Source organism: Dermochelys coriacea, chromosome 1 (assembly GCF_009764565.3).
Source record: "Dermochelys coriacea isolate rDerCor1 chromosome 1, rDerCor1.pri.v4, whole genome shotgun sequence".
Lineage (NCBI taxonomy): Eukaryota > Metazoa > Chordata > Testudines > Dermochelyidae > Dermochelys > Dermochelys coriacea.
Window position 1 is genome coordinate 271,568,146 of NC_050068.2, and position 27,733 is coordinate 271,595,878.

General features: G+C 40.8%; 1 protein-coding gene across 1 annotated transcript in view; it reads right to left on the reverse strand.

The window, feature by feature from the left end:
* Positions 1-26,150, reverse strand: part of PLEKHG7 (pleckstrin homology and RhoGEF domain containing G7) — a 60,857-nt gene extending 34,707 nt beyond the window's left edge. The window contains exons 1-7 of the mRNA XM_038408933.1: positions 25,416-26,150; positions 22,892-22,914; positions 16,741-16,877; positions 13,890-13,930; positions 7,042-7,137; positions 5,862-6,011; positions 3,585-3,680 (exon numbers count right to left, since the gene is read on the reverse strand). Coding sequence (XP_038264861.1) covers positions 3,585-3,680; positions 5,862-6,011; positions 7,042-7,137; positions 13,890-13,930; positions 16,741-16,877; positions 22,892-22,914; positions 25,416-26,150 — 1,278 coding nt within the window. The remainder of the gene's footprint in view (positions 1-3,584; positions 3,681-5,861; positions 6,012-7,041; positions 7,138-13,889; positions 13,931-16,740; positions 16,878-22,891; positions 22,915-25,415) is intronic.
* Positions 26,151-27,733: the final 1,583 nt, after the last annotated feature.

Here is a 27,733-nt window from a genome sequence, read left to right on the forward strand (position 1 = left end):
AAAACATCCACTTAGGCCTTGTCAAGCTCTGTTTAACAAAAATGATGACACAATATTACATTTTTCCAATTACATTTATTTTAGAACAGTAGCTACATAATTAATGTGAATATTCAACACAAATTAACATTGAGAATTACAGAAATAAATGCTGTATAGTGATCTGATGTGACAGAACACTGTAGATGCAATGTGATTAAAGAGGTCTTCAAACTCATTTGGAAAGTGATTGTAATTTATATTCTACCTTATTTCAATTTCCTGAAGATAATGAAAAACATTTATTTAAAACTGCCAAGGGACCAGAATGTGAAAACTGCCTTTGCAAGCAAAGCATTCTCCCAAATGAAGTTCTTTAAAAATATTTTCACTTCGATTCTAGTGGTCCTATCTGAATTTCCACATCTTGTGCCACTATAGAAAAATTTACTGTGAAATCTACATTTACCATGCAGTCGTATCAGGAATCTACAGTATTCCTGTAGAGACAGAATCTAAAATAACAGCTGTAACTCCAGTACCGTAGTGAACTACATTAAAATGCTGGGATTTTAATTTTAACCACTCTATTTTGTTTAGCAAATGTGTGGACCTACATAGCTTTCGGGGAGTTGCTTGTGGTACAGTATTAACTCTAGCATGTTGGCAAGGTGTATTTTATATATTTCACAACATAAAGTTCTTTTATGGCAAGGCTGTCAGTATCATTTTCCCCACATTTGACCATAATGGATGTTACTATATTATATACACATGCAAAAATTTTAAAAAAACATAACGGGAAAAGTATTAAAAACAACACTCAATCCTGATTGTATCCTAATCGACCCTCCGGCGTGTTCATCCTGTAAATAGCACATAATTCAACCCCTCCCCTCTCTCTCACCACGATAGGGCCAGGCAAAGACTTGATGCATGTTTATTCTGATGTTTAGTTTATCTGTTGTTTCTACAGGGATGCCAGGGGGAACTGAGGGAGTACTCACTTATTGCAGTAACAATTATTATTTTCATTATTATGTCGTATTATAGTGTGACGGGGCGTGCATGCCCCGCACTGGGACTGCTGGGATTAATTCCTCTCTTTGGGTTGAGGAGGCCATGCCCCCTCAACCCTTCTGGGCATGCTCCAGTTGGAGACCATGTATAAAAGGGAACAGCTCATCTTATTCAGGGTGAACCATTGGAGAGGGAAGAGGTGTGCTGCAGGATCTGCTGAAGGACCGCTGGCACTTCATGATGCAGACACCAGCCAACCAGTCAGCCAGTGGCAACTGATGACCTCCAAGCTCCAGATGCCACAGAGGGAGGAGAGACCATGGGAACCCTGAGACAACAAGCCTTGGAGAAGCAGATTGGAAGCAACCCAGGGAATCTTTGCGGGGAGGTGGTTGTAGAACCAGAGACTAGCTCGGTGAGTTTTGACTGAATCCCCGAGCTGGTGGCGGGCAACCCTACCAGTGACAGGCCCTGGGTTGCAGGCTCCTACTGAAGGACCACTGGCACTTCATGATGTGGAGGCCAGCCAGATGGTGGCGACCGATGACCCCCAGGCTTCGATGCCACAGAGGGAGGAGAGACCATGGGAACTCTGAGACTACAAGCCGTGGAGAAGCAGGTAGGAAGCAAGGGAATCTTTGCAGTGAGGTGGTTGTAGAACCAGAGACTAGCTCAGCGTGTTTTGGATGGATCCCTGAGCTGGTGGCAGGCAACCCTGCAATCGACAGGGCACTGGGTTGGGACCCGGTAGAGAGGGAGGGCCCGGGTTTCTCTACCCTGGTTGCCGCCCTTCTGGGGTGGCAGCCTGTCTCACCAGTTCCATTGATTCTGGCCATTAGGTCGCACAGCTCTGATTGTGAGGGCAGCTCTATTGACTCTGGCAGTTAGGCCACCCTTTCCTGATAGAGAGGGCGAGTATATTGACTTTGGCTGTTGGGCCACACTATTCTGGGACCGAGAGGGGTCACTCAGACTTGGCCATGTGGCTACAATGACCCTTGCCCCATCCCAAAAGGGGATGGAGCATGCATGACCCACGACATAGATTAATAACATCAAAGGGTTCAGACTGATATAGAGGCCCAGTGGGCTGGGCACTGCATAAGCAGAGTAAAAATCAGGGCCTTGTCTTGAAGCAATCACACTCTAAATAGACAGGAAAGATATTGGCTGGGGAGGAAACACAGATACAGAGAGATGAACTGATTGGGCCAATGTCACCCAGCAAGCCAATGGGAGTAGAATCAACATCTCCTGACTGTCAGTATCTACTAGCTCATACTGCCTCTCACCAATAGAGCTCTAATAATAATACTTAGCCCTTTGTGTGTTCAAGCCACTGTGCAGACATTGATTAATCTTTGCAATCCTTATTATAAAAGGCAAACTCTTTCTGTGCTGGTAGAAGAAAAGCAACAAAAATGAGATGTCAGTGACCATGGGAAGTATAACTTTGAGGAGGAAAACTGCAACACACAGTTTTCTTAGTATAGTAGCATTTGATCTTAGTGATTATCTTCTGTAGTGCTCATTCACTAATGGAGTCAGAAACTGTTCCCAAACGCCACCCCTCATTCAGTCAGGGTGATGTATTTGCTCTTATACTGATAATTTTGCATTCAGTGAAAAGAATAAGTTTGGAAATAATTTCTTTTGTCTTATGTGATGCTGTCAAAGGCAGGACAGAGTTTTGCTTTACCATTAAAGCCAGGTAACAACCATTTCAGCTTGAAGGAATGTCTGGTATTATCAATTGCAATCTTGACTAACTTGTCTTGGCATTAAAATGCCTTGCAGAGAATGCTGTCCTTGCAAAATGGAGATCTTAGGCCAGGTTCTCTGCTTTGCTGAGTTTACACTCAGGGTGGGTGGTGCTAGGGATCCCTGAGTCTTTTCCTGGCCCCAGCACAAGTCAGAGCAGCATAGGGACTACTTTAACTTTCACATGTTGGAAAAGAGTCCCCAAGGGGACTGGCCACAAGCTGAGGATAGACAGAGCACAGAGCACTCCGGGCATGTCTTCTCTCCACCTTGCCCCAGAAGCTGCAGGGTGAGTAGCACATGAGTCAAGCATGTCACCTGGGGAATCCCTAGCTGGGGAGATGTGGGTGGTTTCTGTTCCCTTTATCCTTATGGAGTAGCATAAAGGGACCATAGTGTAGCAGACACTTCATGTCTATGCACTTGTTTGATACGGGAAATTCACTGTTGTATGGATCTGGCTGTTGTGATTGTTCTGCCCTAATGTTTGTATACTGAAGACTGCCAAAATCCATGATTTAACAAGACTCTATTTTAAAGAGCTAATTCCAAACTCATCTTATGACATTTACTTCAAAACAGGAAACGATCAGACTACAGCCATAACCAAAACTCAAATGGCTCTATGCCTGTTCATGAAATCATTTGGCCTGATCAGATGCCTCATCCAAATTGTTTTGCCAAAGAGAGAGGGGGAAAGTGTCCTTAGGGTCAAGTTCAAAATACAGACACTAAAATCTGGGACTGGCAATTCTTTGTGTTCCTCTTTTTTAATTTTGCTGTCAGCTTTTGATCTAAATGAGATTTCTTCTTTTTTTCCTCACCTGGTTTAACTCCTCCAAGTTTGCAAAAAGTCCCCACAAATCCACATCCACAAGGAACTCATTGTTTTGCAGGTATTTTAGCGTATTCACAAATATCTTTAAAAAAGATAATAAAGCCATATTATTTATTATCTGTATTAATTCAACATTAACAAACCAATTAATTTGCAGTGGGCAGATAGATTTACCATATATTCCTTCATAAGCCATAATTTGACTGGCAGACTACAAAATGGCTGGGCTCGCACCATTTAGGAGCAAGTCTTTCATGGCCAGCACAAAGCCTAAAAATAATGGGTTTTGGGCAGGACCTATGCAGTGACCGAAGTGAGAGAATCCATACACAGCCAGCCCACTGACCGCAACGTAGCCCCATCATGGCTGTTATTTTATTCTGTGATCAGGAATGGGGGTTGAGGCCTCTTTAGACCTGTATGCAGGGGTTTATACCCACAGATCCACGCAATTGCAGACCTGGTGGTCATGAACCCTGTCCTCTAATCTAGGCCCACCCCAACCCTTTCCGTCTACCTCCATGTTGCTCTGTATGCTCTGGCATGGGGGTGGAAGAGTCCCACTAAGCAGCTAAATGACTGTAGGGCCAAGGATTTGAGAGGCTGGGTGGCTTGTTCAGTCTCTCTTCTTTCTGGGTGAATTTCAGTGGTGCTGAATGAACACTGTGAATGCACGTGGTGAATACTGAATACATTACCACATCAGCTGCTGTAGCTTGGCTCTTTGGGGGTTGCACTGACTTACTGTGATTTCTATCAAACAATGCCCCAAAGCAGCTAAGAATAAGCGTAGAAATATAATGTATTTAATAGAAATTGCTTTACATGAAAACATGAATAAAATGCTTACTGATGTTGCCCAAGGTGCAAGGGGAGGGGTGAAGAGAGTGAATGCTTATGCTTATCCCTGCATTGGTTTAGCTGCCATGAACTACTGATCTGAGAGCCTGAGAAAAACCCATTTGAGGGGAAACACTCCACAGGTTCAAATCTCAGCTGAGCTTGATTAGAACAAGTGTAGCATTTAATAGTGAGAAATATTTAGAGCAGCAAGAAATACATGGAACTGTGAGAGCTGCCAAACTCTTTCATAAGCACATTTGTTTTCACTGCTGGAGAATAATTAAAAATGGGAATGGGAGGGATGGGATGAGGGAGGAGAGGCTGTATCATTTGTGAGCCACATAGGGCCTACTAATGTATCTACCTGCCTTTCTCTCTAGGTTCTTACTCCCCACTCATCACCAAGGGGTCTAAGTGCCTTGTAATACTCCCCTGCCTAGCAGGAGAACCACTTGCAGATAGCTGAGCTCCTCAGCGATCCTCTACCACTTCCACTCTTTAAACAAATGTTTCTAGATGGCAGGATACTTTCATCCTGGCTTTTCCCAACTGTCCAATACCCTCCCCCCCTTCCCATTTCTGCCCACCCTAATGGAGCTGTCTGTGCTATTCCTTATCCACCTGATTTTGGAGCATTTTTTTCTATGACTAAACCACCTTTTCAGTATGAAACGTGCTTTTTAAAATGCAGTTCCTCCCTGGACCTTATCCTCCTTCCTTTTGAGAAACCATTGGTAGAGGTGGTGAAAGTGTGTGTGTGAGTGTGTGTATAGAAACCCTCGATAGATCTTCCTTTATCACCTATAAAGGGATACTGCATGAGCTAACTGTCAGGAGTGCAGCCTTACCACAGCTTGTTCAACTTTGAAGATGCTCCTAATTTTCCTCAGGATAAGGTTAGGCTTGATTTTATTTTTTCTGCTGGGTGGGAGGGGAGCTTGAAATACTGCCCTGCCGAATTTTTGCATTTTCAGGGCTCTAGTCTGGATAACACAACTACACCCCATTAGTCCTCTTCAAGCTAAGCTATTAAAAGTCAGGAGTACAAAATGAAATGGGCTAGCAATAATGGAAAGTATAGCATTATGAGTCTGAAAGTGGGAGCTGAGAGAGAATGAAAGACAGACTAAAATGGCCTCTGATGCTACTGGGAGTACAGAAGGCACTGAACCAAGAGAGACTGATGCAAAGAACTCAGAAGAGGTACACAGAGGAAAAGATTTCATCAGGATGAAATGAAAACCAGAGAATTGTGGAAACAAGTTTAGAAAACAAGACATGAGGAGTATACCGCACAAAAGTACAAGTAATTTCCATTTAGATATAAAGAAGGAAAGGTTATAGATGACTTTCTTCTTGCTCCACTGACGGCAGGACAAATCCCATGTTTAATCTACTAGAGAAATAAATCCAAAGTTACCATCTTGAGAACCAGTAAGCGATCCAGAAAGTAACTGCATTCACTTGTAAAAAGTTCCCATACAGCTTCTTCTTTCCTCACTTCTAATGGATTATCAGTGTCTTTCTGCTGAGCCTGTTGAGTCGTTATCATTTCATGCCAAGTTTTATTCTATAGATTGGGATGGGGGTGGAGGAAAAAAACCTTATACATTTCATGCATAATAGCTGACTGATACATAAAGTGCTGCAATCTTTATGCAATATATTAAAATATAGTATAAATAATAGAATTAGAGAAATGTAAGGCTGGACAGGCTCTTTGAGAAGTCATCAAGTGCAGCCTCCTGTGCTGTGGTAGGACCAAGTAAAGCTGACCTGGATAACAACAGTTCTCATCCTTTGGTTGGATGTTTAGTAGTTAAAAAATAAAAATCCTGACATTTTACTCTTGAATATTATAAAGCATATATATAATAATAGTAATGCAGAATAATTCTTTGCATTTATGTAGCACCTTCCATCCAAGGATCTCAGGGTGGTTTGCAAACATTAATGAATTTAACCTCACATCATCCCTCTGAAGCAGAGGTGTATTATTATACCTGTTTTTCAGATGGTGAAATCAAGGAACAGAGACCTTACAGTGTATCTACATTGCAGCTGGGAGGGAGCATCCCAGTGTGGAGGGAGACACTCAAGTTAGCTTTGCTTGAGCCAGCACACTAACAATTGCAGTGTGGTCATTGTAGCATGGGGAGGGGTTTGGGCTAGTCACCTGAACTCTGACCCCCCGGGTCAGGCAGCTTGAACTCAGGCAGCTAGCCTGAGCCAGTGCCAAGGCATAACATCCACACTGCTATTTTTAGGGTGCTAGCTTGAGCAAAGTTAGTGTGACTCTCTACCCAGGCTGGGAGGCATGTGCTGAGCTGCAGTGTAGACATCTCCTAAGTGACCAAGGTCACATGAAGCCTGGCAGAGCTGGGCATAAATTCCGAATTGTCTGACTCCTAGACTTCTGTCTTAACCACAAGACTAATTGCCTTCTGTTGTAACAATTTATATACAGATTCTGCATGTAGATTGCCTATGTCGATTACTGGCATGGAAAAGATTAATTTTAAAAGGGACACAAAGAAGAGAAAAAAGTTTTGAGTCCACTGGAGAGGACTATCAGTGTAATTTACTAAGTATTTCCGTACCTTAAAACTGTGAAACTCATATCCACTGCAGTCTGTGATCTTAATGGTCGAAAGGCAGTTTTTCAGATCAGACATTTGCTTTTGTTTGTCTTTACTCTGTTAAAAGATAAATTCTACACATTATAATTTAAAGAGGTAAATAGTATGCTTATTAGCTTCAGTAATTTTGTTTTAATCTGCAAGGATTTCATCCTAATGTTTGGTTTCTTTGCCAACCCATGTACACATATCCAGTGAAAGGAGTGTAGATGCAGCACTGTCATTTGCTTCTACATATTGGATAGGAGCCAAGGTCAAGGTGGCCCTTTGGCACAATAAGACTGAGTTGTACAATGCGGTAGTCTTTGACTGTTGCTAACCTAGAATATCACAAGTGATAACGGGCTATTCTCAAAACCCATCTAAGAATAAACTCAGCTTGCTTTGCTCATGCAAAAATCAGTGCTATGTGACCAGGAAATCTTTGAGGGTAAACATTTTTTTGAAATATTTTAATATTGAACTCTTCACCTGGTTTAAACTACACATTTAAAGTGACACTGTCTGGTCAAATCTGCCTTAGCATTTAGGGTGGGGTTTTCTTTTTTTGGTAAAAATAAGATTTTTACAAACACTAAAAGAGATTTTTCCATGACGTGAATAATAATAATAGTAAAAGAATCAATGGATTTTTTTAAACAAACATTGCTTGCAGCATTTGAACACCAAACCTCACTGCATTATGCTTAGTGCCACCAATATTTTAGAATTTCAAAGTGAATATTGACTTGACAGTGTTTCATATTTGCTTTCAGAGACCATATGGGTGCTTGTACTTTATTAATATGAATACTCTCAAAATGAATTTTAAGATGAATGCTGGAATATTTGCCAAAAACACATTTCAAAAGGTGCATTTCACTATAATATTTGAAATTCACAGTTTGATCTGTGATGGTCAGTTCCACAAGACGTTCTATCAGTGAGCAGAAACAATATTACTTGCATTTTCTAATTAAGGCACTGATCCTGCAAACATGTGCGCATGTGCTCAACTTTTACGTCCATGAATAATCCTAGTGAACTCATTTATGAGTGAACATCAAAATTATTAACAAATGTTTCTTGTCATTTGAATAGATTGTTTGCAGTTTGTTGCAAATTTTAAATATTTGAACCTCAAAATTCTCAGTCTCAGGTTCCAGTCCAACAAATACTTATGTATGTGCTTAACTTTCAACATGCAAATAGTCCCATTTAGAAAGAGCCAACTGTTAGCGGTGGGGTCCTGGCAGACTAAAACCATAATAATGTAGCCAATTATTTATGGCTTTAAAGAATTAACATATGAATAATTTATTTACCTTTGAACAAAGTAAAGACAAACAAAAGCAAATATCTGATCAAGAAAATTGGCTTTCAACCATTAAGATCACAGAATGCAGCAGATATCAGTGTCACAGTTTTTACTAAGGTATTGAACTCAAGCAGACTACTCAAGTACATTAAGCTATATAGGCATTAGTGTTTGCAAGATCGGCACCTATAACCGTAAGGATTTTGAAGTTAAAATGCCTAATATTTGCAACAAACTCTCATAAGCTATTTGATTGGAGATGGAAATATTTGTCAAGACATTTGTGAATAACTTTGACAAATACAATTGAGAATTTTGTTAACAGAAAAAGAAAGACATTATTCAGCACAAATTGCTCACTCATCCTTATTTGTGTTAATACCTGAGAACAGGAAGGTGAAATTGACTAACTAAAAGTGAAATTTACTCATCTATTTTCATTATCCATCCTGCCAGGAAACCAATAAATAAAAAACATAAGCAGATAAAAGTCAAATAAATTTAAAGTATTTAATTTTTTTTAATAGTTTAGTTGTGGTTGGCAACCTAGAAAGGAAATTAAGGTGGGTTTTCTTTTACTGTGATTATTGACCTGTCTGTTCAAATAAAGTTTCAATCTGCATCTACAATGGTGTAACAGAAATCAGCTTTCCCTTAGAGTTCAACTTTACCCTAGACAGAGAAGTACATTTACAGTGTATGTGTGATTTAATAACAATAAATATGACAGATTTCTATAGTGCTTTTACTGCTTTGAGGGACCAAACAAGTTTGAAGCCCCATTAGCTACCATAGCAGCACAGGAATCTGAATTTGGTTTGAACCTCCTACAGTGGAGTCACTAATGAGAATAATTATATGGACTATTTATTACCATTTGAAATCAAATAAAATGAATGTTATGGTAACTACTGTATTGCTACTAAAGAAACAAAATGGGACAATGAACTGCTAGAAACAAGGATACAGAAATTGAATCCCCTATGGAAAAACATTTTCATAGTTTAGTCATTTATTTATGTGAATATATATATACACATACTGAAACAGTACAGAAAATATGGGATCCTCATAATTTTCCTGGTTTAATAAAGCAAGCCATATATTCAGAAATATTTATGTTAAACAGTTTGGTAGCATCTGGTATTGGAGCTGCAGGAAGAATTTTTATTCCCCATTGGTATTTGGGTGGCGGATGGGAGGGAGGAGAGGGAGAATGCTTCACAAGTTTTTCAAATGAGGTATCATTGATTTATTTATTGAAAAAGCCACTCTGAAAATTGTCCGCACTTGTTTCATTGCTTTGTCCTAATTTCTTAAATCCCACTAATGCCAATGGGATTTAAGCACATGCTTAATTGCCTTGCTGAACTGAGGTCTAAACTGACAAATAAAAAGGAGTGTTTGTGCTCATGAAGGGAGACCAAAATGAGAACCAAGTGAAGCCATGGCTCAAAAGTTAATCATCTAGCCCAGATCCTATTCCATGTGTCAGTAAAATAATTGTAATAAAAAAGGTGGAGAAAAATTGTTCTCTCTTGCCACTGAGAGCAGGACAAGAGGCAATGGGTTCAAACTAGAGCATAGCAGATTTAGATTAAAACACAGGAAAAAACTTCCTAACTGTAAGAACAGTAAGACAATGAGACAGACTGCCTGGGGAGGTTGTGGAAGCTCCTTCACTGGAGGTTTTCAGAAGGAAGCTGGATAGCCATCTCTCTTGGATGGCAGACACAACAAATACTGCATCTTGGCAGGAGTTAGATGAGATCAGAAGTTCTCAGCTGGGAATCCACCAAGCAGGGTCAGCATTAGACTCACTGGGGCCCAGGGCAGAAAGCTGAAGCTGGCATAGGCGGCGAGTTATATGGGCCCGCGGTGCCCAGGCTCCAGCAATAATCAGAGCCCGGGGGCCCGGCTCCACCAATGTTTGGGGCTGGGTCTCTCCCCTGGCCCTGCCTGCTGCCCCCACGCGCCTCACCCTAGTGTCCCCCGGCCCCCACTTGCTGCCCGGGCTCCCCTTGAGCAGAGTGTCCCTGCCTCTGCCCTGCAGCTCCCTGCATCAACTGCCGCTGCATAGTCCTACTGCCTCCCATCTCCACTGCCAGGAGGAAGACAGCATGGCAGAGTGTGAGACAGAGACACAGACTAACATGGCTGCTACTCTGACATCCTGTGTGTGAGAGAGAGACTTTGAGACAGCAGCTGCTGCCAGCAAGCTCCCTCCATTCTGAGCCCTGCTGTGTCTGCCCCTGCTCTGTGGAGATGGGGGGCAGGAACGGGGGAGGGGGACACCCTGGCAACAACACCCCTCTTCCCCCTCCCCTCCCTGCACCTACGGTGACCAGACAGCAAGTGTGAAAAATCAGGACAGGAAGTGGGGTGTTATAGAGCCTATATATGAAAAAGACCTCAAAATCAGGACTGTCCCTATAAAATAGGATCTGGTCACGTACCTGCACAGCAAGCAGGAGGCTCCCGGAGCAACTCCAAGGCAGAGGGCAGGAGCAGCACAGGGCAGTGGGGGAGGGACAGCTGAACTGCCAGCAATTGACAGCCTGCTGGGCAGCACCCACACAGGGAACTTAGGGGAGCTGATGGGGGGGCTGTCGGCCCACCCTGGTTCCAAGCCCCCACCAGCTAGCTGTAATGGGCTGCTCTTCCTGCAAGCAGTGGACAAAGCAGGTGGCTGCCAAACAACACTATAAGGGAGCATTGGGCAACTTTAAACGAGCATGTTCTCTAATTCAGAGGTTCTCAAACTGTTGTCCATGGACCACCAGTGGGCCGCGAGCTCCATTCAGGTGGTCCGCGGATAGTTCCCTCTAAGGTGCACTCCTGGGAGACCACATATGAGAGAATGAAGGGTCACCCACCTAATTAGTGGAGCTGCGCAGGCGTGGCTCCTCTGATTAGGTGCCTGGACCCTGGACAAGATACCCATGTAAGGGGAGGTTGTGGCCTTGGTGGGAATAGGTGATAGGTAGGAGGGGGCAGTGGTGTGAGAAGAGGGGGTGGGGGGAATTTGGGATGTGCAGGGCTATGGTGGCCAGAGAAAGAGGCTCCAGGGCTGCAGCTGCTGGGGAGAGACCCCCTTCCTTCCTAGCTTCAGCTCTGCGGCTGCTGTGGCAGGGGAGTGACCCCCCCTCCTTTCCAGCCAGAGCTCAGGGGTTGCTGCAGTGGGGGAGAGAGGGAGAGACCCCCCCTTCTTTCCAGCTCTAGCTTGGAGGCTGCTGCGGTGGTGGAGAGAGGGCATATCCATCGCATTAGAAAGGTTAAGACGACTGATATTAAAATATGAGTTGTGTGCTTTTATGTGTAGAACAAAAAAAGTTAATAATTATTTAGGGTTTTTTTTAATATAGCACTTTTATCCAAAGCGCTTTACAATAGTTAGCTAACGGTACAAACACAATTTGGAAAGATCATTAAGTGGTCCGCCGAGACCCTCAGCAATTTTCAGGTGGTCCATGGAAAAAAAAGTTTGAGAGCCACTGCTCTAATTGATCAGCAACGTAACAACAAAACAACGCTAACCGGGATGACTTTAAGTGAGGAGTTACTGTATATTGGCTTACAAGGTAGGTGGTGGCAGGGGAGGACTTGGGCCTGTTCTGGGCACCACCAAAAATTATACAAATCTGCCACCCCTGGAAGCCAGAGACCCACAACAGAGGAGCTGAAACCCAAGCCCAAGCAATTTATCTTCCTGGGGCCTCCTGCAGCATGGGGCCACGGGCAGTTGCCCTGCTTGATACCTCCTAACGCTGACCCTGGCTTTTATATACAGAAAAACAATTCTTGTGGGACAGGTGGGCCGCTGAATTTTTATAGCATGTTGGGGGGCCTCAGAAAGAAAAGGGTTGAGAACCCCTGGACTAGATGATCCTTGCGGTCCCTTCTACCCCTATGATTCTATGATTCAATGTGGGTGCATGGTTCTGCCTGTACACATCAGTTTGCAGGATCCGGGCCCTACTAAGTATACCAGGGGAAATAATCATTTTGTTATGGAAATTTTTGAAGGAAGTCAGAACAGAGCCATAAACACTGTTGCAGCATTACACCACTGGTAAAACAACCTTGACTAACATTAGGAAGTTGTCACATAGAAAATAAATACTTTACAAAAATATATCACCTCCTAAAGCTTTATATATTAACTATAGGAACCAAATTTAAATAGAAAAGTAAACTAAAAAAAAGTAGAGAAAGGCCATTTAATTCTCACCAAACTATCCCATTTCTATATTTTAAATCCTATTTCTAACGCATAGTCCAACTCAGGGGTTGAAGCTACTGCCCTTACACATGTGAATTGCCACACACATTTCTAGGGGATTAATCATACGAATAAGGGAGTGGGATTCATCCCCTATTTTGTAACATTTTGGCCCCATTTTTAATATTTCAAGTATATGTAGTGTGTAAGGCTAGAAGGGACCATTAAGAACATCTAGTCTGACCTCCTGCATAACACAGATAATAGGATTTCACCTTGCAAATATATGAACTGTGAAATACTTGTTGGTAAACTATTAATTTAACCTTTCCGAGCCATCAGTCTAGCTCTGTAGGTACTATGGCCCTCATCACTGTATTGACGGCCTAAAGGAGCAGTAGGTTAATTTTAAATCTTTGATTAAAGTTAAAGCACTCACTTTAAACATCTTTGGTTTCCTCAGAAGTTCATTTTGATTTTGTGACTAATATTGTTTTCAAAATTACTTGTTGACAATAAATAAAATAAAAAAAACCCAACACCTAACTGCGCATAGGCAGGTGACTAACTTTCAAATGACCCCATGTACATCTACAGTGGAAACAGCAGATCCTTTCTGTAGAAATTCACATATTATTTCATTCAGAGACACTTGAGAAACTTTATATAGACAAATGGGGCAGGAACAAGGTCTGTGCTAGCAGATTGCATTGTAAGAGTGGGACCTTAGAGACTAAAACCATTCGGGGTAAGCTGGCTTTGTTCTTAGGAGGACTCTTCAACTATTGGTAAACAGTATTATTTCAACACATCAAATTTGTTTCATTGCAGCATGTATCCTTCAGTTAACACCACTGATGAAGTGATTTTTGACTCCAGCCCAGTAGGATACTTTAACAGGCACTTATTTGAATAGTCCCATTTTTAACTTCTTGGCCTCAATGACATGTGGCCATAGGAAAGCAACAACTTTACAAGACTAAAAAGGAATTGGACAGTTGTATGAATATCTAGAATTATTGTAATTAAAGCCAACAAAAATTTTGGAAGTGTTATTAAGCCTTGCGCTTCAGGGATTAAACAAATTTATATCTATTAGAGATCCAGATGAGACCTATATAGGGGGCAGATCATCCCACAGATTACCTTGCTGAATTGGGGCATTTATTTTGATTTCACCAGCCCTCTGTTTTTCTTCAGAGATTGTAAAATGAACTACCAAGTTAGCCTTTCACAGCATTAATCTGTGGGAAACTCTATTACAGGAAAATTATGTTGTGAAATACTCACAGTTCCTTTTCTGGCGAACGGCCACCTTGGTTTTTTGGACTCTAATGGGTGAAATTAAAACAAATATGATATTATTTTGCGGCTCTTTTTTTTTTTTTAAGGAGACAAATAAAATTTTTAAGGAGAAGAAATAATTTATACTTAACTAAAATTTAACATCTGTGTACAGGCAGTTTGTGTGGTTGAGCTAAACCGATTGATGGTTTTTGGAATAGGTCACATGTGCAATAGTGATGTGTACCAATGATTGGATTGTCAGAGTTGCTGAGTGCTCACAATTCTCGTTGTCAATGTGAGTTGCAGGTGCTCAGCACTGCTAAAAACCCAGCTACATGATTGCAAGTTAATTTCTTACCATGACATGGTCAATTAGACTTCACGTTAGTTCTTTAAAATGACATCATTCAACTTTCAAGAACATTAGACATATCTGTTCATTACAGCATCTAAGGGCTTGTCCACATAGATAAATTTAACAGCCTAATTATATCAGTATAGTTATACCTGTATAACTTCCCACGTGGACTCTCTCTTATTCTAGAATAATTATATTGGGATAGTTATACCAGTAAATTTCCCCATGTAAACAAATCCTAATAACTTAGGCCCTGATTCATGAATGCATGTGCTTAAGTATCATTGTATTAAAATTGAAGTTCAAAACCACATTTTAAAATCATGCTTTAGACAACTGTCAATTTGGACACTACGGTGCTAATAAGCGATGGTCACATAAACACCACCCTATATCGGAAACCTACTGACCGCTATTCCTACCTACATGCCTCTAGCTTTCATCCAGATCATACCACTCGATCCATTGTCTACAGCCAAGCACTACGATATAACCGCATTTGCTCCAACCCCTCAGACAGAGACAAACACCTACAAGATCTCTATCATGCATTCCTACAACTACAATACCCACCTGCTGAAGTGAAGAAACAGATTGACAGAGCCAGAAGAGTACCCAGAAGTCACCTACTACAGGACAGGCCCAAGAAAGAAAACAACAGAACGCCACTAGCCATCACCTTCAGCCCCCAACTAAAACCTCTCCAACGCATCATCAAGGATCTACAACCTATCCTGAAGGACGACCCATCGCTCTCACAGATCTTGGGAGACAGACCAGTCCTTGCTTACAGACAGCCCCCCAACCTGAAGCAAATACTCACCAGCAACCACACACCACACAACAGAACCACTAACCCAGGAACCTATCCTTGCAACAAAGCCCGTTGCCAACTCTGTCCACATATCTATTCAGGGGACACCATCATAGGGCCTAATCACATCAGCCACACCATCAGGGGCTCGTTCACCTGCGCATCTACCAATGTGATATATGCCATCATGTGCCAGCAATGCCCCTCTGCCATGTACATTGGCCAAACTGGACAGTCTCTACGTAAAAGAATGAATGGACACAAATCAGACGTCAAGAATTATAACATTCAAAAACCAGTTGGAGAACACTTCAATCTCTCTGGTCACTCGATCACAGACCTAAGAGTGGCTATACTTCAACAAAAAAGCTTCAAAACAGACTCCAACGAGAGACTGCTGAATTGGAATTAATTTGCAAACTGGATACAATTAACTTAGGCTTGAATAGAGACTGGGAATGGATGAGTCATTACACAAAGTAAAACTATTTCCCCATGGTATTTCTCCCTCCCACCCCACCCCCCACTGTTCCTCTGATATTCTTGTTAATTGCTGGAATTAGCCTACCTTGCTTGTCACCATGAAAGGTTTTCCTCCTTTCCCCCCCCCTGCTGCTGGTGATGGCTTATCTTAAGTGATCACTCTCCTTTACAGTGTGTATGATAAACCCATTGTTTCATGTTCTCTGTGTGTGTGTATATAAATCTCTCCTCTGCTTTTTCCACCAAATGCATCCGATGAAGTGAGCTGTAGCTCACGAAAGCTTATGCTCTAATAAATTTGTTAGTCTCTAAGGTGCCACGGGTACTCCTTTTCTTTTTGCGAATACAGACTAACACGGCTGCTACTCTGAAACCTGTCAATTTAATAGTTCCAAAATAATATCCCATAAGACTGTGCATCATTTGATATCCCCTAATAGCTCTCTACACCTAGTCTAATTCCTGACCTTTTTAAGGGCTGAAGAACCTACAGCATCAAGACAATTATAGATTAAGGACTTGTCTACACTGTTGCTTAAGTTGATGTGACTTATGTCACTCAGGAGTGTGAAAAAACCATCCCCACAGTAATGCAAGTTACATGGACCTAAGCCTTGTCCACACCAGTGCGAAGTCGGTGGGAGATGCTCTCCCGCCGACATAGCTTCCGCCTCTTGTTGAGGTGGAGTAATTATGCTGACGGGAGAATGTTTTCCCATCAGCATAGTGCATCTTCAGCAGATGCGCTATAGGATTCAGCTGCACCGGTGCAGCTGTGCCAATGTAACACAGTAGTATAGACGAGCCCTAAGGAAAAAAATCTATATTTGCCTGGGCTTGAGAAAAGCGGCAAAATGTAAAGCAATAGGAATATTAAGCCGTGATATCTATAGTTTGACTCACCTTATTTATCTCATAGAATTTCTTTTGGAGTAAGTGGCTTATAAACTAACGATGATGCTAAACACCAGTACTACTGTAGGCAGAATTCACTGATCAACTGTATTATACAGCTGATCAGCAAAGAAGATTGATAAGAGTAAATCCACAGGGAATTTTCATATTCGCACCTGACATTCATATTCTGAATGTCTGAATCCTGAGGCATGTTGGTTTATGCCCCAAATATAATTTAACTTTTTTAAAAAATATAAGTTTATGCGTGGTTTAAAAGAATCAAAACCCACCGTGTACTTGACCTCCATTTAGCAGCAATGCTGAGTGTTGCAGGTAGTCAGCATCATCCTCTGACACTAGGAGGTCTCCAGGAAACACCTCAAGTCCGGGCAAGCTTACCACCACAGAGCTACGTCTGCGTTCTGCTGATCTACATGAACTACAAGAGAAAAAACTTCAGAGCCTCTCCTAATATTATTACATAGGTGATTTGTTTAAGTGCTCATTGCTAATAAGCAACAGCAAGCAAAAAAACCCAAAAGCACACTTGGGCTCTGTATAATACATTAAAAAAATCAATAATTTAATGAGCAGAAAACTGGACCCCATGCAGAAAATGCCTCGCTCTCTCTTGCTGGCACTATCATTGTCACTCCTAAAACAACAGGCATGCCAGACACATCTTAAGAAGGGTGCGAAGGATAGCTCAGTGGTTTGCGTATTGGCCCGCTAAACCCAGGGTTATATGTTCAATCCTTGATGGGGCTGTTTGGGATCTGGAGCAAAAATTGGGGATTAGTCCTGCTTCGAGCAGGGGGTTGGACTAGATGACCTCCTGAGGTCCCTTCCAACCCTGATAGTCTAAGTCTCGAAAGACAAAGCATTAAAATGTACAGAGCTGTAATAATTTCCCCCACTACTTGTGATGTTATATAAAAAGAATGATAACCAGGTGTACATTAATGTATCACCACTGTAGCACAATTGCACTAAAAGTGATACAAAGTATGTCATGTAAGGCAGTGCTACTCAAAGTGGTGGTCTACAGACTGGTGCCGGTCTGCAAGCCATCGACTGCCGGTCTGCGTGCACATTGGGAAAAAAAATTGCCGATACTCACATCAGATAGCTTGAGAAGCACTGATGTAAGGTATAAATGCAAAAATTGTAATCTGCTAAATTTGATAATCCTGTTTATATGCACGTATCATCTTTGTATCTGAAGTTAAAAATATTTGCTATGTATTTGTATCTCAAACATGTGTTGTGTTCCTGGGTGATACCCCTAGATAGCTATTCATCAACACTAGCCAGCCTGCTTGATGGCCCATGAAGAACAATCAACTATTCCAGGGACCCTCCCGAAAACATATGATGACTCAGCAAGGCGTGTAAGGACATGTGATCTAAGACCCCATCTTTTACCAGTAACTTTCCATGCTCATGTGACCCTGGACCCCATGTTGGCCAGTAACTTTCCATGCACATGGGCTGAGCTATAAACTGCAAGCTGTGACATGACTGCTTTATCTTCATTTCTGCTCCACATCTCTGGATATGATTTCTAACAAAGGAGAGCTTTGAACAATGGACCGAGGACCCCCAATCTAATGGGTGAATGAGAGAGACTTATTACAAGCTAGCAGATTTAACTTCACTGCTATTATTCTCACCTGCAAACTCTGAAATCATTTGTAATGTATATGAATCCTTTAACCAATTAATAATTCTCTTCTTTTCTTTTTATATGAATAAACTTTTAGTTTTCAGTAACTAAAGGAACTGGCTACAGCATGATATTTGGTAAGATCTAAAGTATACATATTGACTTAGGGGAGTGGCTGATCCTTTGGAATTAGAAGAACCTTAAATATGATGACTCTGGTTTTCAGTAACCTCTTATCATAAAGACCTGATGTCTGAGTGGTGGGAGGGGTTGGATTGCCTAAGGATACTGTGTTCTTAGTTTCTTGTTAAGCAGTGTGGTGATACAGGAACTCACTTTTACTGGGTTGATGAACTCTAATGTTAGCATAACCAACAGTTTGGGGTGTATCTATCCTAGTTTTTATCAGTTTGCCCTGAATGTGGCATTCTCAGTTGCGACCCACACCAGGCATGGCCCAGACTGTTCCTTTTACAATGGATTAAAAAAAAATGGACTTCTGCAGCATTTTTTCTTTATAATGTATCAGGTCTGACACAATCCCACTGAATTATTGTATGCCATATTAATAAGTAACAGGTAAAAAGACTCCTATATATTAGCCAAAAGGAGCATTTAATAAAAGAATAAGGAACCTTCTCTAGTAAGATACCCATTGAGTTTACAACCTAGGCCAAGGATTGAATATTTAAAAGTGGAGGAACAAAAGGTTAAAGTTCTTGCAGAAGCATTTAAATGCATTCAGTGATTTATTTTGAAGCCCCTACAAGAGAGTGTTTGAATAAAGAATAGAATAGCCGCCCCTGGGATGTTAATTAAGTCCACACATGGCTGTAGGTGCCTTTGGCCTGCATGGGTAAAGAGGGCTGATTTAATCTTCGATGTAATTCAGCTGATTTCAAAAAAAGCTAGAAAATCAGAAAATAATTGAATGGGATTTTTAAAAAGTTTGAGTATTCCTTTGTATATTTCACTTCCTTTTGGCCATTTCGTGATGTTTTCATGTTTATAACTCTCTAGAGAGTGTTCAATCAAAGTTGGTAATTACTCAAACATTTTCTAAGACTGTAATTTGCAATATAGTATGCCTTAACATGCTTACTGATCTAAGGCAAGCAGCTCTTTCCAATTGTTGTTACTAACAGACAGCTATTCCATTTTTGGTTACATCTGATGCAAGGGGAGTGGGAATTGTTAATTTAAATGTAAGTATATGTATTTGACTGAATTTCATTTTCAAATGTATTGTTAATGTTTTGGTTTATAGTGAGGCGCTGAGATTTATTTCTCATGCATTCCAAAACTGATACATAGATTGTAAACTCTTTGAACTGGGACTTTTTGTCATGTGATTATGAACTTAGTGCCTAGCGCAGTGCCCTGACTGAGTCCTTTAGATGCTACTGCATTGCAAATGTTAAATGATGATAAAGTCATGGTCCTAGAGCCCAGTTTTAAAACTGCTTCTGAAACTATTTCTAGTTCCAATCACGGTAACCCTGAAGACACTTATTTTCCAGTACAAGCCAGCTGCTGCGGCGTAATGGGCACTAAACAACTTCATGTGGTATAACAGCTAAACTGTAAAGTTCGGCAGATTTTCATCAACTTGGATTCATGATACCAATTTAGAAAATTCTGTTACTGATCTTAAAAAATAGCTAATGCCAGTCGTTTTGACACTGAATGCTAGGTTATTGAAAACTGGGATGACAAACATCCGGTAGCTCTTTGCCATTCTTGGTAATCAAATTAAACAGTAGCATAATCAAAAATCAGGATAAAGTTCTTCCTTTTCAAGACACGTGCACCTTACTGAGCTCATCATTTAGGTGTGCGAATCTCCTACATGTATAGGCAAGCTGAGGATACACTTGTGCATGTCTACAGTACACGTAGGAGGCAACCCCAACTTGGATGTATGCATCAGTGACTTGCATGCCTAAATCATGCATGCACATGTAGATGTGTCAATCTGTGACCACCTGAGCCAAAGTTTATATTGGGGTCTTTTGTTGGTTTTACTGGAGAAAGAAAGCTGGAATCTTGTGCAATTGAATTACCGGAGTTGGAGTTCTCTACATAGAAATGCAGCATGTCACCATTATTTTCTGCCTACAGAATGTTTGTAGGTGTGCATTTTCTTAAGGATTTTTTTTCTTGGGAGGAGGGGAAGAATTTCATGCTTAAGTGCTTGAATGAAAGGATTGTGTTTACCATAGGGATGAACTGAAGCGCAACAAGGTTTGCAAATATTTGTGCAATAATTCTTCCTTTAAATCTGGTTTGCCAGTGAAACAACACAATGTCAACAGTTTGTATTACAAAGTTATAGAAAATGATTAAAAACCTTCAAGTAAATCAGGATCTGGAAAAATCAAACATACACTATGTACAATCTCTCCTAGCAATGGAATGAAATGTCACATGGTATGTTTTCAAGGTGTGCACTTTGATGTGTTCATAATTGTCTCTTAACTGCTCCTATAATACATCTCAGATGTGACAGGGAATACATGACCTATATCGTGCACCATATTTGATTTTAAAAATGCTTTCAAAGCTGTTACTAAAATAAATCTAATTTATGTAAGAATAAAACAATAGATCACCAAGATCAGCATTGTAGGATGTGTGCAGCAGTAAATTAGACCATGGCATACTCCAACAATATTATAAGCAAGTTCATTTGGAGGGCACAAGGGAATGAACAGGATTTCAAGAATGGATAGGCCTGTGTCCCATATCCCACTGAAAATATCAGACTGTCCTGGTTACACTTGAGGATGAGAGGAGCGTCTCTGGGAAGGAAAGCTTGATCATTTTGGGAGTAAATTCCGCAGCATGTCAATGGAATGGGATAGGGTGAAGATGAAGTCATAGTAAACTGAGAGAAAAGGCATGTCCATTAGGATTGCAGGTGCAGGGATGCATCTCTGCCCTATAGGCTCTTCTAACTGATCTGTGAAGTAGTGCTATACAGACAACCCTCACTGCAGTCTTCTAACTGAAGAATTCTCTGACATTCCAATAGCATTTCCTCCAGCTATGATACCAAGGGATTAGCGTTAGGGCTGAATTAACCGATTTGAATAAAATCAGAATTGAATAAATGCTTTGCTGAGAACTTGAACCAAATCCGATTACTGAACTTCAAAATGTTGTTTAAAACACAAGAAAACAGTAGTATTTTTTTTACTGCTCTGCAAGTAGGGATAATGATGTACCATCCAAATCATAAAATATTCTCACAATGTTTTCTATCCATGAGTGTACAAGTCATTCTGTAAGGTTTCCACTCTGATTTCTTGATTAAACAGGCCAGATGAGACTGGATGTAATTTAGATACACTTGGAGAGCCAGATTCTCAGCTGGTGTAAATTAATGCAGCTCCAATGAAATCAACTAAATTACCCCAGCTGAAGCTCTGAATACTAAACTTTTGTCTAGTTCAATCATCAGAAGTTTTCAGATCTACCCACTAGTAGATAGATTTTAGCAGAACTATATCTCCTGCTCATACAAACATTCATGCTGTTACCGGGCCTGTTTCTATGCAGTGTTGCTCTGACGCAGACAGATCAGAGTGGCTATTCCCATAGTCTCCTGTTTGCTAAAAGCTCCAAAGACTGAAATGTGGGTTGGGATTTACAGCAATTCAGAAAATTTGGGGAATTGGCCCACCCATGAGCCATATGCTTTTAAACACATGCACTCACACACACTGGAGCATGTTTTAGGAATTTCCTTCCCATGTGAGGCATTGAGCAAATTAACCCCCACTTTTGACATTCACTCACATTAGAGTCCTGCCAATACCTAAGGGGGTAAGTCCTATTAAAATGTAGCCATGAACTTGTCACTTTAATGTTTTTGTGAGGCTATTTAGTTTAGTTTCTGTCCATCTAGAAGCATCACCAACCTAGCATTAACAGTTTTACTGGTCCTGCACCTTCCATGTATCCCACCTAACATTTTCAAGGTACTGTTCATTAAAATGATTATAACACCAGGAAACAGGGAACTGATATGTAGGGAGGTGCTGGTGATGCTTATCTTGTTTTATGTTCTTGTTTCTATTTTTGTTTGTTGTGTACGTAAAATTCAGGTGCACAAATGTTTACAGAAAGGAGACACAAAAGGAGTACAAGTGTGGCTGAAGCAAATTCAGTTTGAAATTCAAGTTAATATTCCCTGAAAATTCTTTGCAGTATTCACCCAACTCTTCTAAGAGCTTAGTGAGATCGGGTACAGCAAACTGCACTTTACAACTCCGTATCATGTCAGCAAGTTGCTGTGCTAACTCTTCAAAGCAGAGAATCCAAATATTCTGTTTGGTCTGGAGGGTTAATGATCCCTTCACCCAGCAGTACTCCTCAATCTGATTCTCTTGTGAGAACAATATAAAGCTGTTCTGCTAGTTATTCTCCAAAGCTATTTTTTAAAAAAAGTCACTCAAGATTTTGGGATGTTTTATGTTCTCCAACAGATGAAATCAGACACTAGTTAATCCAAATGGCTAGACCTGCTTAGCAATTCAAAACTATTGTGTAGCTGTCCCAGACAGTCCAACTGAAACATTGTGCAAACATATCAGGGCGTGCCAGAGAGCGGGCCTCTCAAATAAATCTCATTAACAAGCTGCAGTATAAACTAAACAGTGATCCTGTAATTTAAATGCGAGTTTTCCATGCATGTGCATACAGTGAGCGTTCCACTAATTGAACTACATTTAAAAGAATAAGGGATTTCATCTTAGAATAAGCTAAAAAAAATACTTGCGTACCTTGAGATAAGTAGTTCCTTTTTCTGAAAGAAAGTGAGAAATTGTTGTTACTTGTTATGAAAGTCAGTAATCCAGTTCTTTTTAAGGAGCATCAGTTTCCAACAGAAATATGATTCCAGACTCAAATATGGATCTAATTAATTATTTCCTGAAAGGTTTCAGAGTAGCAGCCATGTTAGTCTGTATTCACAAAAAGAAAAGGAGGACTTGTGGCATCTTAGAGACTAACAAATTTATTTGAGCATAAGCTTTCGTGAGCTACTGCTCACTTCATCGGATGCATTCAGTGGAAAATACAGTGGGGAGATTTATATACACAGAGAACATGAAACAATGGATGTTATCATACAAACTGTAACCAGAGTGATCATTTAAGATGAGCTATTACCAGAAGGAGAATGGGGAGGGGGAACCCTTTTGTAGTGATAATCAAGGTGGGCCATTTCCAGAGGTTGACAAGAACGTCTGAGGAACAGTGGGGCGGGGGGGGGGGATAAACATGGGGAAATAGTTTTACTTTGTGTCATGACGCATCCACTCCCAGTCTCTATTCAAGCCTAAGTTAATTGTATCCAGTTTGCAAATTAATTCCAATTCAACAGTCTCTCAATTGAGTCTGTTTCTGAAGTTTTTTTGTTGAAGTATTGCCACTTTTAGGTCTGTAATCGAGTGACCAGAGAGATTGAAGTGTCCTCTAACTGGTTTTTGAATGTTATAATTCTTGACGTCTGATTTGTGTCCATTTATTCTTTTACGTAGAGACTGTCCAGTTTGACCAATGTTCATGGCAGAGGGGCATTGCTGGCACATGATGGCATATATCACATTGGTAGATGTGCAGGCGAACGAGCCTCTGATGGTGTGGCTGATGTGATTAGGCCCTATGATGGTGTCCCCTGAATAGATTTGTGGACATAGTTAGCAACGGGCTTTGTTGCAAGGATAGGTTCCTGGGTTAGTGGTTCTGTTGTGTGGTGTGTGGTTGCTGTAGAGTATTTGTTTCAGGTTTGGGGGCTGTCTGTAAGCAAGGACTGGCCTGCAAGCCAATCCTTGCTTACAGACAGCCCCCCAACCTGAAGCAAATACTCAGCAGCAACCACACACCACACAACAGAACCACTAACCCAGGAACCTATCCTTGCAACAAAGCCCATTGCCAACTCTGCCCACATATCTATTCAGGGGACACCATCATAGGGCCTAATCACATCAGCCACACCATCAGAGGCTCATTCGCCTGCACATCTACCAATGTGATATATGCCATCATGTGCCAGCAATGCCCCTCTGCCATGTACATTGGTCAAACTGGACAGTCTCTACGTAAAAGAATAAATGGACACAAATCAGACGTCAAGAATTATAACATTCAAAAACCAGTTAGAGGACACTTCAATCTCTCTGGTCACTCGATTACAGACCTAAAAGTGGCAATATTTCAACAAAAAAACTTCAGAAACAGACTCAATTGAGAGACTGCTGAATTGGAATTAATTTGCAAACTGGATACAATTAACTTAGGCTTGAATAGAGACTGGGAGTGGATGGGTCATGACACAAAGTAAAACTATTTCCCCATGTTTATCCCCCCCCTCCCGCCCCACTGTTCCTCAGACGTTCTTGTCAACCGCTGGAAATGGTCCACCTTGATTATCACTACAAAAGATTTTTTCCCCCCGCTCTCCTGCTGGTAATAGCTTACCTTAAGTGATCACTCTGGTTACAGTGTGTATGATAATACCCATTGTTTCATGTTCTCTGTGTATATAAATCTCCCCATTGTATTTTCCACTGAATGCATCCGATGAAGTGAGCTGTAGCTCACGAAAGCTTATGCTCAAATAAATTTGTTAGTCTCTAAGGTGACACAAGTCCTCTTTTTCTTTTTTTCCTGAAAGGTATTCATGAGGCAATGGGGCCAGAACTCATTTGATAGCAATAATATCTTTCTATATTTGAGGGGAAAAAATAAAGTAAAACTATTTAGATTTAAATAAAAAATAGGCTTTGGGTCTTGGTTCAGTAGAGCATTTAAACACATGCTTAAGTCCACCTTTATTCAGCAAAGCATGTGCTTAAGTGCTTTGTGGAATGGGGATGGACTGAATCACATAGAATCATAGAACTGGGAGGGACCTTGAGAGGTCATCTAGTCCAGTTCCCTGCACTCAAGCCAGGACTAAGTATTATCTAGACCATCCCTGACAGGTGTTTGTCCAACCTGCTCTTAAAAATCCCCCATGATGGAGATTCCACAACCTCCTTTGGCAATTTATTCCATGCTTAAAGTTAATCATTTACTTAAGTGTTTTGCTAATTCAGGGCCTTACTCACCAATTGTGAAGGAGAAACCTTCCTTCCTGACTAACATAGACATTGGTCTATTTAAGCAATGGCACACAGGTCAGGCTGTGGTTAAATCAGACAGGCCCTGGTTTAGTTTGCCCATGATTTACTTTGAGATATAATTCAAGCATACAGAGCTGAAAAAGGGGACGGAATATTTCGTTCTAGCTCATGTTACCTGAACACATTCCCGCTGAGTAGTGTTAAGCTGGGAAACTTGTTTTCTCCCAGGCATGGTAGCAGTGTTGATCTTCCAACATTTTTGAAACACTGGCTCAGAACTACCACTGCTGAGCTGATCTTTTTGATGTGGTAGCTTTGATTTGAGGTCAAAAGTCTCCAAAGCAGCTGCTGGAGTTTCAGAGTTTTCTTTGAAAGATAGCAATTTTTCATGAATGCAGGAGGGTAATGAAAATGAGGACGAGGCATAGTACATAGTACACCGAGGTGGACTTTTACAAATATGCTGCAGTGAACCTGTGTGCTCCCTCTGGCTTCCCAACGTAGTGCCATCAAAGCTCTCCTGAAGTCCTGAAGCTTGCGAGACGGAGGTCACGCTATTTCTTAGCCTCCTTAGTGTTGGGGAGGTGGAAATTCTGCCTGGAGCATGCCTGTCAAACTGGAAAGGTGCACTGTAGCTTTCCTCATGCTCCTTCAATGGAACCTTTAGGAGGATTGGAGGCTCACTGCAACTTCTTCTCTGGATACAGCCAACTGGTGACATTTTACAGTCCATACCAATTGAAATAGCCCTTATTTCGCAGGGCTGGAAGATGTCACTTTCTGAGTCACTGTTTCCTGACAAATCAACATTCTCTTCATGTGGGTCAATCTGCTTGTTTAGATGACATTCTGCTTTGGGGTAAGATTTTTCATCCAGTTCCAGAGAATAATCACAAACTGGTTGTTGCATCCTTTAGCTACAGCATGCAGACCTCTAGCTGTTATCAGTTAGAAAGAACACAATCAGAAAAGAAATCTCCATTCTCAAACCGAATGTTCCTTATTTAACCTCATGTACTTCATATCCCTTTTAAATTAATTATTATCCCTTGCTGAAAAGCAGGTGCTGTTTAAGAATAGGACTGAAAAACAAATTCCTGACTACTATTCTTTGATGTCACAAAGTTCTTTTAAATCATTATTTGTATTTACTATATGGTGACGTGTTCAGTTCTTGTGTAACTGCACTTACTAAAGTCAATGGAATTTAATATAACTTTAGGTCAATGCAGTTGGCCCAGGGATAAATTTGACTTATGGATTTAAATGGTCAAAAGTAACTAGTGATTTTTGGGTGCTCAACTTGAAATGTCTTAAAGGGACTGGCTTTTCAGATGGATAGTTAGCACTTTTTGATAATCAAATGCCTCACGTTATGCACTAAAAATCACTAGTCACTTTTGAAAATTAAAAAATTCATGATCGTTAACAGAAAAGGGCTTCTTTCTTATTTAAGGGGCTCAGAAACTGTCTCTGTCTCTCACTGCACATTATAACAGATACATAACTGCATGGTAAAATGGAAGTTCTATAAACATATAATTATCCTCCTAAAGAGCCAGGTGTAGAAAATAGGTCGGGTTGAAAAATCTAGCTTTGTTCAATATCTCTGTTTCCTTGTTAGAACTTTTGATTCTCCTTTTTCCACAAACATTCTTTCTGTGTTTTATGTGCACTTACATTTAATATGCCAGCATGTACAAAAAAAGAAACAGAGATAGATACATTGATAAAGATGCATACGTATAATTATATCCCAGTGTGCGCAAATGCTAAACATCTCACCATAAAAAGGAATAATAATTGCTGAGTACTATTGAACTTTGAGCATTTTGGGAATTGATTGGTACAAAGTTAGTTCATGCAGGGGCTCCTGTGGTTTAAGATAACTGGGGAAATCTAAAATGTTCAATGGTCCTTAAATTCATCCTTCCGCCTCCAGTGTGAGGCTTTGTGTGTATTCTCCTTATTAGTATGGTGGGCTGTGACATAATACATGTGATAATAGTACCATTCTCCAGAATCAGACTCAGCATTTTAGGGTAGGACTGCCTTTCCATGGACTATTGCTTTGATGCTTTCCTGAAAAGTGCCAAGTGAATCTAAGGTACTTTGTTAAGTGCTCAGATATAACAACGGTAGGCACTGTAGATATACCTGTAAAAAAGATATGGACTCTCACCTCCCACGATCATGCCTCCCTATAGCAATTTTTCTCCATGTGAATATTCAGATTTTCTTGTAAGGCAGTTTCGCTTGTAGTGTAGATGGCTTTGGGATGGATATCTGAAAAGGCCCCGTTCTAAAAGGTTTCAGGAGCAAATAAGAGTTTCACAAGCTCAGAGGCCCCAGTTGAGCAAAGTACAAAGGCACATGCGTAATTTTAAGCTTGAATAGTATCATTACTTTTAATGAGACTAATTATGTGTTTAAGATTAAGGATATAGCTAAGTACTTTGCTTGATTGGGGCCAGAGTCTCTTAATTTTCTTTA